The sequence below is a fragment of the Myxine glutinosa genome, chromosome 5 (assembly GCF_964187855.1).
Source record: "Myxine glutinosa chromosome 5, kmMyxGlut1.1, whole genome shotgun sequence".
NCBI classification, from domain to species: Eukaryota; Metazoa; Chordata; class Myxini; order Myxiniformes; family Myxinidae; genus Myxine; species Myxine glutinosa.
In genome coordinates, this window is record NC_136265.1 from 87,756,287 (window position 1) to 87,768,729 (window position 12,443).

A 12,443-nucleotide genomic window follows, 5' to 3' on the forward strand; every position below is an offset into this window, starting at 1 on the left:
ATTCACATATTATCAGAATGAAATACATTGTGTAGATTACATCATTTGTGGATCTGATAAATTGCCAGGAATCATTTTGTAAAACGGAATGTGCAGATGCAGCATCTACCTCAATATGTCCAAATGTCACAGACGTCCATGCCCATGGGATTCCCACGTGTGACCCCACTGGTGAAATAATAATAGGTGCTAATAAAAGGTGTCCAATTAATATTAAATCGGAATTGACGATAGTACAAATTAAGAACAATGGGATACAACAAGGTATATTATTGTTGGTTAAAATATTTTATGTATAATGATAAAGGTGATAATTGGGTGGGCTGACGTCAGACGGCCATCGCTGGGTGTTTCCTGGCGCCTTTCCCGCCGACACAAGCGGCTCGAGAGCGTCCCTCGCTCAGTCAATTTGCCGCCATGGCGGCCCGAGACGAGATCGTTTACCAGGCCAAGCTGGCCGAGCAAGCCGAGCGCTACGATGAAATGGTGGAGAACATGAAACTTGTTGACAGAATGGATACAGAGCTGTCTGTAGAGGAGTGAAACTTGCTCTCGGTGGCCCACAAGAACGTTATTGGAGCATGGCGCGCATCTTGGAGGATCATCAGCTCAATTGAACAGAAAGAGGAGAGCAAGGGCAGTGAAGAGAAGCTCCAGCTTGTCCGTGATTACAGGGAAACTGAGTTACGTTGGTGAGGGGAGGCAGACATGTTTGCTGTTTAAGTTTGAGTCGTTGAGTTTGAATTTTAGTTCGTGTGAAATTTCATTGTTCCGAGCCAGTGTCAGGCCTGTTGTGATATTGGGTCAAACGTGTACCTGTGCTGTTCCATTTATATCGAATGGAACCTTGAAAGATATTTTCTGGTGGTTGTCTAAATTAATCCAGGTGGCGTCAGGAAGGGCATCCGGCCATAAAAAAAAAAACATTGCCTCAAAAAGAGAACCATGACAATTACAACTACATATGGGCAGGGTACAGCCCGAAGTGGAGATCGGTTTCTGATGTTTGGGACATGGAATGTAGGGACAATGACAGGTAGATCAGGAGAAGTGGTGGAAGTATTGGTCAGAAGAAGAGTGGACATATGTTGTGTGCAAGAGACAAGATGGAAGGGAAGTGGTGTAAGAATGGTGAAGGGTAGGCAGGGACAGAAATACAAGTTTGTGTGACAAGGGTGCCTGGAGGGCGTGAATGGTGTTGGTGTCCTGTTTTCTGAGGAGTTTGTAGACAGTGTGGTGAGTGTGACTAGAGTGAGTGATAGGTTGATGATGGTGAAAATGATGATTGGAAAGCTCTTGGTGAACGTCATCTCGGGATATGCTCCGCAGGTTGGTCGAAGCGATGAAGAGAAGGACAAGTTCTGGTGTGCGATAGAGAATCTGATGGAAAACGTGAAAGATGAGGAAGTTGTTGTGGTAGGAGGAGACCTAAATGGACATGTGGGAAGGAGTATGGATGGTTTTGCCGGAGTTCATGGGGGTTACGGATATGGTGTGAGAAATGGAGAAGGTGAAAGGATTTTGGAGTTTGCTGATGGAGCTGATTTGTTGATTTGTAATACTCAGTTCAAGAAAGAGGTTCATGAGCTTGTTACATACACGTCAGGTGGGTCGACGACAACCGTTGACTACCTGATGGTGCGTAGGCGAGATAGGGGGCACCTCCGGGACACAAAGGTGATCCCGGGGGAGGAGGCTGTTTCACAGCACCACTTCGTTGTCTGCGACGTAAGGGTGAAAGGTGCGAGGAGAGCTCGGCGGGTGAAGTACCAACCGAGAATGAAGGTGTGGAGGTTGAAAGAGGTGACAGTGAGGGAGGCATTAAAAGAGAGGCTGAGTAGGGTCGAGGATGATGTGATTGAGCTTGAAAGTGGTTGGATGTCAATGAAAGCTAGTCTGTTGGGAGCCGTTGGTGAGGTATGTGGATGGACAAAAGGACCACCGAGGCACTCGGAAACATGGTGGTGGGATGATGAAGTTGGAAAGAGGATTGACGAGAAGAGGAAGAAGTTCAAGGAGTGGCAGAAGGCGAAGGGTACGGGAGCAGAAACAGCAGAGCATTAAAGTTATAAGGCAGCCAGGAAGGCTGCAAAGAAAGAGGTAGCAAAGGCGCAGGAGGCATGTAGGAAAATGTTCGGAGAACGCTTGGATGCGGAAGAGGGTCAGAAAGCAGTATTCAGGATTGCAAAGCAGATAGCGAAAGAGAGGTGTGATGTGATGGGGGTGAGTTGCTTGAAGGATGAAGTGGGACAAATCGTTGTCGACCCAGATGGAATTAAAGGAAGATGGAAAAGATATATGGAAATGCTGTTGAATACAGAGAATGAATGGGATGGCAACATAGAGAGTAACCCAGTTTTAGGAACAGCAGAGAAGATAACTGAGAAGGAAGTTGAGGAAGCGATAAAAGCAATGAAGGGTAGAAAAGCGGGAGGGCCGACGGGAGTTGTGGGAGATATGTTGAAGGCAGCAGGAAGTTGGGGTGTGAAGAGAATGACAGAGATCTGTAATCTGGTGGTGAAAGAAGGCCGCATTCCAGTGGATTGGGAACCAAGTACCCTCGTCCCTCTGTACAAGGGGAAAGGTGACCCTCTGGAGTGTGGCTCGTACCGAGCGAAAAAGTTATTGGAGCATGGAATGAAGGTATTGGAAAGGGTGTTGGAGAGGAGGATAAGGAAGAAAGTGAAGATCGACGAAATGCAGTTTGGATTCATGGCAGGAAGAGGAATGACAGATGCACTTTTCATTGTGAGGGAGTTGCAGGAGAAGTACATGGAGAAGAGGAAGAAGTTATTTATTGGGTTTGTTGATCTGGAGAAAGCATTCGATCGGGTTCCACGCAAAGTATTGACATGGGCATTGAGGAAGTTTGGAGTGGAGGAATGGTTGATCAGAGTAGGGATGGCAATGTACAAAAGAGCGCGCACAGCTGTAAGGACGAAGGACGGGAACAGTGGTGAGTTTGAGGTGAAGGTGGGAGTGCATCAGGGGTCGGTACTAAGTCCACTACTATTTATAGCTGTTATGGAGGTGCTGGCTCAGAACGTAAAGGAGGGTTTACCGTGGGAGTTGTTGTATGCAGATGATCTGGTGTTGATTGCGGAAAGTATGGATGGACTGAAGGAAAAGATGAACACGTGGAAGGAATGTATGGAGACAAAAGGTCTGAAGGTGAATATCGGAAAGACGAAGGTGATGGCAAGTGGTAAAGCATGTGGTGAGGTGGAAAGAACTGGGAAGTGGCCCTGTGCTGTGTGTAGGAAGGGTGTCAGAGTGAACTCCATTCAGAGTACAATGTGCGCTGAGTGAGTTCATCAAAAATGTAGTGGTCTGAGAGGGTCATTCACCAGTGTGGCAGCTACATTCAAATGTAAGGTGTGCACAGAGGGAGCTGCAGATTTTTTTTTTTGATTTTTTTTTGTATACAAGATCGAGGCTCGTGAAAGAGCGAACATTAATCACACAGAAAGACAAACCGACACATAAAACATATAACATCGGGAGCAGTAGACAAGATGGGGAGAGAGGGGGAAGGACACAAACACAACATTTGAGAGCAGGGACCGAGATACATGGAGACATCGAGAGATCTGAGAGAGGGCGAGGGCTTTGGGGGGGGGGGCATGGGAAGGGGGCGGTGGGAGAGGTATAAAACATATGGACACTGCCAGGACTTCCAGGAAAGAAGTTGGAATTTCAAACAAGGTGGATCTGGGGTGAATTAGCGGGGGTAGAAAAGATCAAGGTTTTGGATGGGGGAAGATAAGAGATGGTGGTGAACAGCTGTTTTAAAGACCTGGAGGGAGGAGTGGGATTGAAGGGAGTGAGGGAGTTTGTTCCAGAGGCGGGAGAAAAGAGGAATGAAAGAGTGAAGGTGGGCAGAGAGCCGACATTTCGGCAGTTTAACCATCAGAGGGTTGCTGGCAGATCTTGTGCGCCCTGTAGGAATATTTGGGGGACAGAGCACAGAGAGAGCTGGGGGTGCAAGGCCGGAGAGGAGTCGGTAGAAGACAGAAAGACCACCTACCTGCCTGCGGTGAGTGAGTGAAAGGCCCTCAGAGATAGCTTCATCGCGGGAGATTCCAATAATTCTGAAAGCTTTGGTTTCAACAGCGTGAAGCCGAGCTAGGTGTGAGGCAGGAGCACCGGCCCATAGGGGAGAACAGTATTCCATTGAGCTGCGGCTGAAAGCCTTGTATGTGGTGAGGAGCTCAGGTGTGCCGAGGAAGGACTTCGCACGACGGAGGATGCCCAGTCGGCGACTGGCTTTGGAGGCCAGCTTGGAAATGTGGTTTTCCCAAGAAAGATCATGGCAGATAGTGAGACCCAAAATCTTGAGCAACAGAACTTCTTGGAGAGGATTGTTCAGAAAGTAGATGGGAGGGTTGTCCAGTCGATCTTTTCGGAGAGACATAGTAAGAGTGTGAGATTTGTCAGGATTGAAAGACATGTTCCACTTGTTTGACCAGTCTGTGATTTTGTCCAGGTCTTCAGAGAGTGAGGAGGCAGCAGACTGCCGATCTGAGGGAAGAGGCATGGAGCGGCAGAGAGTGGAGTCATCAGCAAAGAGATAGAGAGGATTTTCGAGAGAGTCAGAGAGATCATTGATGAAGACCAGAAAAAGCACGGGGCCCAGAACACTGCCTTGGGGAACTCCAGCCTGAACAGGAAGAGGAGATGAGAGAAACCCATTCAGGGCCACACGTTGACGACGACTAGAGAGGAAGTCCGCCAGCCATGCGTGGAGATTTCCATGGATACCAAAGGAGGAGAGTTTGGTGAGCAGAGCGGGGTGCCAGACCGTGTCGAAGGCACGTGATATGTCGAGGGAGACAGCTCTAATTTCCTGTTTGGCATTGAGGACCTCCATCCATTGTTGAGACAGCAGAAGCAGCATGTCCAGAGTAGAGTGACCTGGTCTGAAACCAAATTGATGATCAGAGATCAAGCCATTGGAGAAGAGGAAAGATTTCATATCCGAAGCAATGATGGATTCCATGACTTTGCTGATAATTGGGAGAAGGCTGATTGGTCTGTAGTTGCTAGGATCTGTTTTTGCACCTTTTTTGTGCAAAGCAGTGATGTTGGCTGATTTCCAAGCAGATGGCAGTTGACCTTGAGCAAAAGAGAGGGTGAAGAGAACAGAGAGAGGGTGAGATAGAGCAGCAGAGCAGGATTTTAGGACCCGTGGGCTGATGCCGTCGGGTCCAGTTGCAGAATCAGAGTCGAGGGTTGACAGAAACTTTTCCACCTTGTCAGGAGGAAAGGACATGGAGTCCAGGAGCAGCAGGGTACGACTGGGTATGGTGGGTACAGAGAGGGATGGGTTTGGGACACAAGATTTAGAGGCAAACACAGAGTTGAGGCATTCAGCTTTTTCACGTGCGGAGTCAGCTGTGTAGCCGTTTGAGGTAAGGGAGGGGATGGAGGGGGAACAAACACCAGAGACGGATTTGACCAGACGCCACCAGGATTTGGAAGAGGGAGACAGATAAGAGAGTTCGGTCTTGAGAACGGAGAGATATTGTTTCCTGGCTCTCCTGAGGGTGGACACACACTTGTTTCGGGCTTTGTGAAAGGAAATGAGATTTCCTTCCGTTGGATTTGCTTTCCAGGAGACGAAGGCAAGTTGTTTCTGGGCAACAGCCTCACCACAAGATTCCGTGTACCATGGACGGGAGGAAGGGTATGACAACTGAAGACGAGATGGGATAAATCTGTGCATGAGAGAGAGCAATTTACTTTGGAAGAATTCCCAGGATGAGTTGATGTCAGAGGTGGTAGAGATGGGAGACCAGTCCAGATGATTGATGGCTGCTTGAAGACCGTGACAGTTGGCCTGAGAGAAATGCCAGACTCGTCGACGCTGAGCAGGCTCCCTGAGGATGGTCAGAGAGATGTCCACTTTAACAAGGACATGATCAGATGATCCGATCGGAGCAGAAGAAGAGCAGCAGACATTTTCAGGGAAGTTATTCATAACCAAGTCCAGAAGAGAAGATGTTCCGTTGACTGAGATCCGGGTCGGGAAATTGACAGATTGTGTCAGTCCCAGTGAGACACAGAAGTCCTTTGCTGAAGAGCCATGGCTGGTGAGAGAGGTACCCACACCCAGCCAACTGGCATGGTGACAATTGAAATCACCACATATGAGGAAGAGAGAGTTGGGATGAGTAGATAGAAGTTGGTCCATATCATCAGACAGCGAGATGTAGATGGAGTCATCACTGTTTGGTGGACGGTACAACACACATATGAACAAGAGGTGGGAGCGAAGGGGAAGCCATAGCCAGAGGTATTCCTGGGGGTGAGGTGGAGAGAGTGCAGTGCAGGGCGAGTGAGGAAGAGAGTTTTTGATAAAGATAGCAACCCCGCCTCCAGGACGAGGCTCAGGTCTATCATACCGGAGGAGGGAGTAGCCCGGGAGAGATACTATGGAATCAGAGACATCATAAAGGAGGAAAGTTTCTGTTAAGCAGATCACGTCTGGTTTGACAGAAGCAACCTGTATGGAGAGATCAGTTAAGTTTGAACGAAGGCCCCGGATGTTTGAGGTCCATACCGTTAATGAAGAGGAAGGGGGAGCATCAGATACAGAACAGGGGGGAGGAGGGGTAGGGTAAGATGTGGAAGAGGTGGAAGAGATAGGGAGAGCTGTTGAAGGTGTGTCAGAGATTTCAGAATAGCTCGGAGAAAGGGAAGGATGGGGCGGACAAAAGGTTTGATGGTGATTGGGTGAGCCACAATGAGGTGTTATTTGAGGAGGGGGAAGAGCGAGGCAGAAGGTTGGGGGAGATGGAGGTGAGAGTTTGAAGGGGGAAGAAGCAGGGAGGACGCTTTGAAGAGGGGGAGTGAGAGGGGGGAAATTGAGAAGCAATGAGGGTGGGGAGATTTGAAGGGGAGGGGTGAGGGGGGAGTTTGGGAGGGAAGGGACAAGGGGAGGGATTTGAAAGGGATGGGATATGGGGGAGATTTGGAGGGGAGGGGTGAGGCAGGAGTCTAGGAGGGGAGGGGCGAGGGGGCGTCTTGGCGGGGAGGGGTGAGGGGGTAGTTTAGGAAGGAGGGGTGATGGGGAAGATTTGGAGGGGAGGGGTTATGGGGAAGATTTGGAGGGGAGGGGTGAGATTGGATTTTTGAAAGTGTACGATTTATGGGAAACGAACATTTATTGCAAAATGAGTTTCTTGATTGGAGGAAATGTTGAGTTGGATCTTGGAGACGGCATGAAGCTGGAAGGTGTGAAAACATTTTGCTACCTCGGACACATGCTGAATGGAGAAGGTGGATCAGACTCGGCAACGGTTGCTCGAGTGAGATGTGCATGGAAGAAGTTTCGGGAACTGAGTGGCGTGTTGATGATGTGGGGAGTGTCGTTGAAGCTGAAGGGAAAGGTGTATGCTGCATGTGTGAGAAGTGTTATGATTTATGGGAGCGAGACATGGGTAATGAACGTAGAGCAGCAACAAAGGTTGGAAATGGTGGAAATGTGAATGGTTCGACGGATGTGCGGAGTATCGTTGAGAGAGAGGAAGACAAATGATGAAATGCGAAAGATGATGGGAATAGAGCCTGTGATTGATGCTGTGAAGAGGAATAGGTTGAGATGGTTTGGTCATGTGTTGAGGAAGGATGAAAGTGACTGGTTGAGAAGAGTGATGGAAATGAATGTCGAAGGAAGTAGAAGACGGGGAAGACCGAGAAAGACTTGGCTAAAGATGTTGGAAGAATAAATGTGGGCAAGGGGGTTAACAAGGAGAGATGCAGAAAATAGGACAAAATGGAGAAGATTGTCATGGGGACCGCAAGGCTAACCCCACTCTAGCAGGGAAAATGGCCTTTAAAATGCATGTTGTTGTTGTTGTTGTTGATAAAGGTGATAATTGATGTTTGAGAAATTGATTTACCATCGTGGTTATTTCTCAAAGCAATGAAATCATAACGTCATGTTATTTTTTTCTTAACACCAGAGTTCATCATCAAACTGTTTGAATCAAAATGTATCGACATTGACAGAAACCTTCATGAGGATGGTTCTTGAGGAAAGAAGCTTTGGCATCATTGGGTTCGGGTCGATCCAGGTGTACATCAATGTCATGCTCAGCTTTCACTTCCACTTTCACAAAGAAATCTGGAAAAAGTAACTTTTATAAAATGCAGGCATCTTGTGTCACATGCAGAGGTGTTTTCATACTCTTAAAATAGATTTTTTTTTAAATGTAGTTTTTATATGAAAATTTTGAAAATAAACAAACAAGATGCAGCACACAAAGGATTAATGAGTGTTATACAACAACAACAACAACAACAACAACAACAACAACATGCATTTTAAAAGGCCATTTTCCCTGCTAGAGCAGGGGTTAGCCTTGCGGTCCCATGACAATGTTCTCCATTTTGCCATATTTTCTGCATCTCTCCTTGTTAACCCCCTTGCCCACATTTCTTCTTCCACCATCTATAGCCAAGTCTTTCTCGGCCTTCCGCGTCTTCTACTTCCTTCTACATTCATTTCCATCACTCTTCTCAACCAGTCACTTTCATCCTTCCTCAACACATGACCAAACCATCTCAACCTGTTCCTCTTCACAGCATCAATCACAGGCTCTATTCCCATCATCTTTCGCAATTCATCATTTGTCTTCCTCTCTCTCAACGATACTCCGCACATCCGTCGAACCATTCGCATTTCCACCCTTTCCAACCTTTGTTGCTGCTCTACGTTCATTACCCATGTCTCGCTCCCATCAATCATAACACTTCTCACACATGCAGCATACACCTTTCCCTCAGCTTCAACGACACCTCCCCTCCTCGTCAGCACGGCACTCAGTTCCCGAAACTTCTTCCATGCACATCTCACTCGAGCAACCATTGCCGAGTCTATTCCACCTTCTCCATTCAGCATGTCTCCGAGGTAGCAAAATGTTTTCACACCTTCCAGCTTCACGCCGTCTCCAAGATCCAACTCAACATTTCCTCCATCTGCAGCTCCCTCTGTGCACACCTTACATTTGAATGTAGCTGCCACACTGGTTAATGACCCTCTCAGACCACTACATTTTTGATGAACCCACTCAGCGCACATTGTACATTGAATGGAGTTCACTCCGACACCCTTTCTGCACATAGCACAGGGCCACTTCCCAGTTCTTTCCACCTCACCACATGCTTTACCACTTGCCATCACCTTCGTCTTTCCGATATTCACCTTCAGACCTTTTGTCTCCATACATTCCTTCCACGTGTTCATCTTTTCCTTCAGTCCATCCATACTTTCCGCAATCAACACCAGATCATCTGCATACAACAACTCCCACGGTAAACCCTCTTTTACGTTCTGAGCCAGCACCTCCATCACAGCTACAAATAGTAGTGGACTTAGTACCGATCCCTGATGCACTCCCACCTTCACCTCAAACTCACCACTGTTCCCGTCCTTCGTCCTTACAGCTGTGCGCGCTCTTTTGTACATTGCCATCACTACTCTGATCAACCATTCCTCCACTCCTAACTTCCTCAATGCCCATGTCAATACTTTGCGTGGAACCCGATCGAATGCTTTCCCCAGATCAACAAACCCAAGAAACAACTTCTTCCTCTTCTCCATGTACTTCTCCTGCAACTGCCTCACAATGAAAAGCGCGTCTGTCGTTCCTCCTCCTGGCATGAATCCAAACTGCATTTCGTCGATCTTCACTTTCTTCCTTATCCTCCTCTCCAACACCCTTTCCAATACCTTCATTCCATGCTCCAATAACTTTATCGCTCGGTACGAGCCACACTCCAGAGGGTCACCTTTCCCCTTGTATATAGGGACGAGGGTACTCAGTTCCCAATCCACTGGAATACGGCCTTCTTTCACCACCAGATTACAGGTCTCTGTCATTCTCTTCACATCCCAACTTCCTGCTGCCTTCAACATATCTCCCACAACTCCTGTCGGCCCTCCCGCTTTTCTACCCTTCATTGCATTTATCGCTTCCTCAACTTCCTTCTCAGTTATCTTCTCTGCCGGTCCTAAAACTGGGTTACTCTCTATGTTGCCATCCCATTCATTCTCTGTATTCAACAGCATTTCCATATATCTTTTCCATCTTCCTTTAATTCCATCTGGGTCGACAACGATTTATCCCACTTCATCCTTCAAGCAACTCACCCCCATCACATCACACCTCTCTTTCACAATCTGCTTTGCAATCCTGAATACTGCTTTCTGACCCTCTTCCGAATCCAAGTGTTCTCCGAACATTTTCCTCCATGCCTCCTGCGCCTTTGCTACCTCTTTCTTTGCAGCCTTCCTGGCTGCCTTATAACTTTCATGCTCTGCTGTTTCTGCTCCCGTACCCATCGCCTTCTGCCACTCCTTGAACTTCTTCCTCTTCTCCTCAATCCTCTTTCCAACTTCATCATCTTACCACCATGTTTCCGAGTGCCTCGGTGGTCCTTTTGTCCATCCACATACCTCACCAACGGCTCCCAACAGACTAGCTTTCATTGACATCCAACCACTTTCAAGCTCAATCACATCATCCTCGACCCTACTCAGCCTCTCTTTTAATGCCTCCCTCACTGTCACCTCTTTCAACCTCCACACCTTCATTCTCGGTTGGTACTTCACCCGCCGAGCTCTCCTCGCACCTTTCACCCTTACAACGCAGACAACCAAGTGGTGCTGTGAAACAGCCTCCTCCCCCGGGATCACCTTTGTGTCCCGGAGGTTCCCCCTATCTCGCCTACGCACCATCAGGTAGTCAACGGTTGTCGTCGACCCACCTGACGTGTATGTAACAAGCTTATTATCCTCTTTCTGGAACTGAGTATTACAAATCAACAAATCATCTCCATCAGCAAACTCCAAAATCCTTTCACCTTCTCCATTTCTCACACCATATCCGTAACCCCCATGAACTCCGTCAAAACCATCCATACTCCTTCCCACATGTCCATTTAGGTCTCCTCCTACCACAACAACTTGTGGTAGGAGGAGATCTCGCGAGATCTCGCGAGATCTCGGAGACGGTGGGAGGGATTTTCGAAGCTCCACACGGTCTCCACGTTTTTCGAAGTTAAGTCTGTTCACAATTGTATTTTGTCGAAACTGTATTTATCTTTCAGTGTGTGAAGTTATTGTGTGCAACTTTGGTTGTTTCTCGGTGTTTATCTTTCATAAATTGATCGTCTGTTTGCCGTGTCGCAAGGCCTTTGCCGCGTCGCGAACGATTTGAAATCGAAGTTAAGTGATTGTTCCCATTTGTATTTTCGTTAAAACTGTATTTATTTATGGTGTTGTACGTATATTGTGGCCCGACGAAGATTTTTCGGTGCAAATCTTTCATACCTGTATTGAAAATCGTGTTAATTCGTGTCGTGTCTTGAGGCCTTGTACAGTGTGCACTGTACAACCTTGAGGCTTTGTTTTTCTCTCAGTGGTCCGTCGTTTGTGATCCAATAACTTTCATTCTCTGTATTCCCAGTCTTTTCACCCATAGCCTACTTCCTTGTGTAAATCTCAACTCAAAAAAAACAACAAAAAAAACAAACAAAAAAAAAACAACATTTCCTTCTCTGTTCTCATTCGTTTATTCATTCTTATTCGTTCGTTCGTTCTTCGACCACGTGTTTCTCCCCCATTTCCCCAGATAGTTTTCACTCATTAACCTTCAATGTTTACACTTTCCCCTCAAGTTATGTATTCCGTCATATTTTATAACACCTTTTTCTTCTTCTTCTTTAAAAGGCTGCTTTCGACTTGCTCACCAAATCAATTCATCCCCAAAAAAATAGCCATCTCCTATATTGCCTTTTTTCTACATTCCCGAAACTCTCCTGCACTCCATCCTCCATCCAGCGTCCTTAAACGTATTTTTAACTCGAAGGTCACAAGAAACTCATTTTGCAATAAATGTTCGTTTCCCATAAATCGTACACTTTCAAAAATCCAATCTCACCCCTCCCCTCCAAATCTTCCCCATAACCCCTCCCCTTCAAATCTCCCCCCTTGCCCCCTCCCTCCTAAACTACCCCCTCACCCCTCCCCGCCAAGACGCCCCCTCGCCCCTCCCCTCCTAGACTCCTGCCTCACCCCTCCCCTCCAAATCTCCCCCATATCCCATCCCTTTCAAATCCCTCCCCTTGTCCCTTCCCTCCCAAACTCCCCCCTCACCCCTCCCCTTCAAATCTCCCCATCCTCATTGCTTCTCAATTTCCCCCCTCTCACTCCCCCTCCTCAAAGCGTCCTCCCCGCTTCTTCCCCCTTCAAACTCTCACCTCCATCTCCCCCAACCTTCTGCCTCGCTCTTCCCCCTCCTCAAATAACACCTCATTGTGGCTCACCCAATCACCATCAAACCTTTTGTCCGCCCCATCCTTCCCTTTCTCCGAGCTATTCTGAAATCTCTGACACACCTTCAACAGCTCTCCCTACCTCTTCCACCTCTTCCACA

General features: G+C 47.5%; 1 protein-coding gene across 2 annotated transcripts in view; it reads right to left on the minus strand.

The window, feature by feature from the left end:
* The window catches only part of LOC137428086 (uncharacterized), a 951,578-nt gene that overhangs the window by 8,001 nt on the left and 931,134 nt on the right, over positions 1-12,443 (minus strand). Inside the window, exon 3 of one of the 2 annotated variants that reach the window (XM_078778338.1) lies at positions 8,018-8,128. In XM_078778338.1, the coding sequence (XP_078634464.1) occupies positions 8,018-8,128 (111 nt within the window). Of the gene's footprint in view, positions 1-8,017; positions 8,129-12,443 lie in introns of those variants that run through there. The other variant, XM_078778339.1, reaches the window with a different exon arrangement.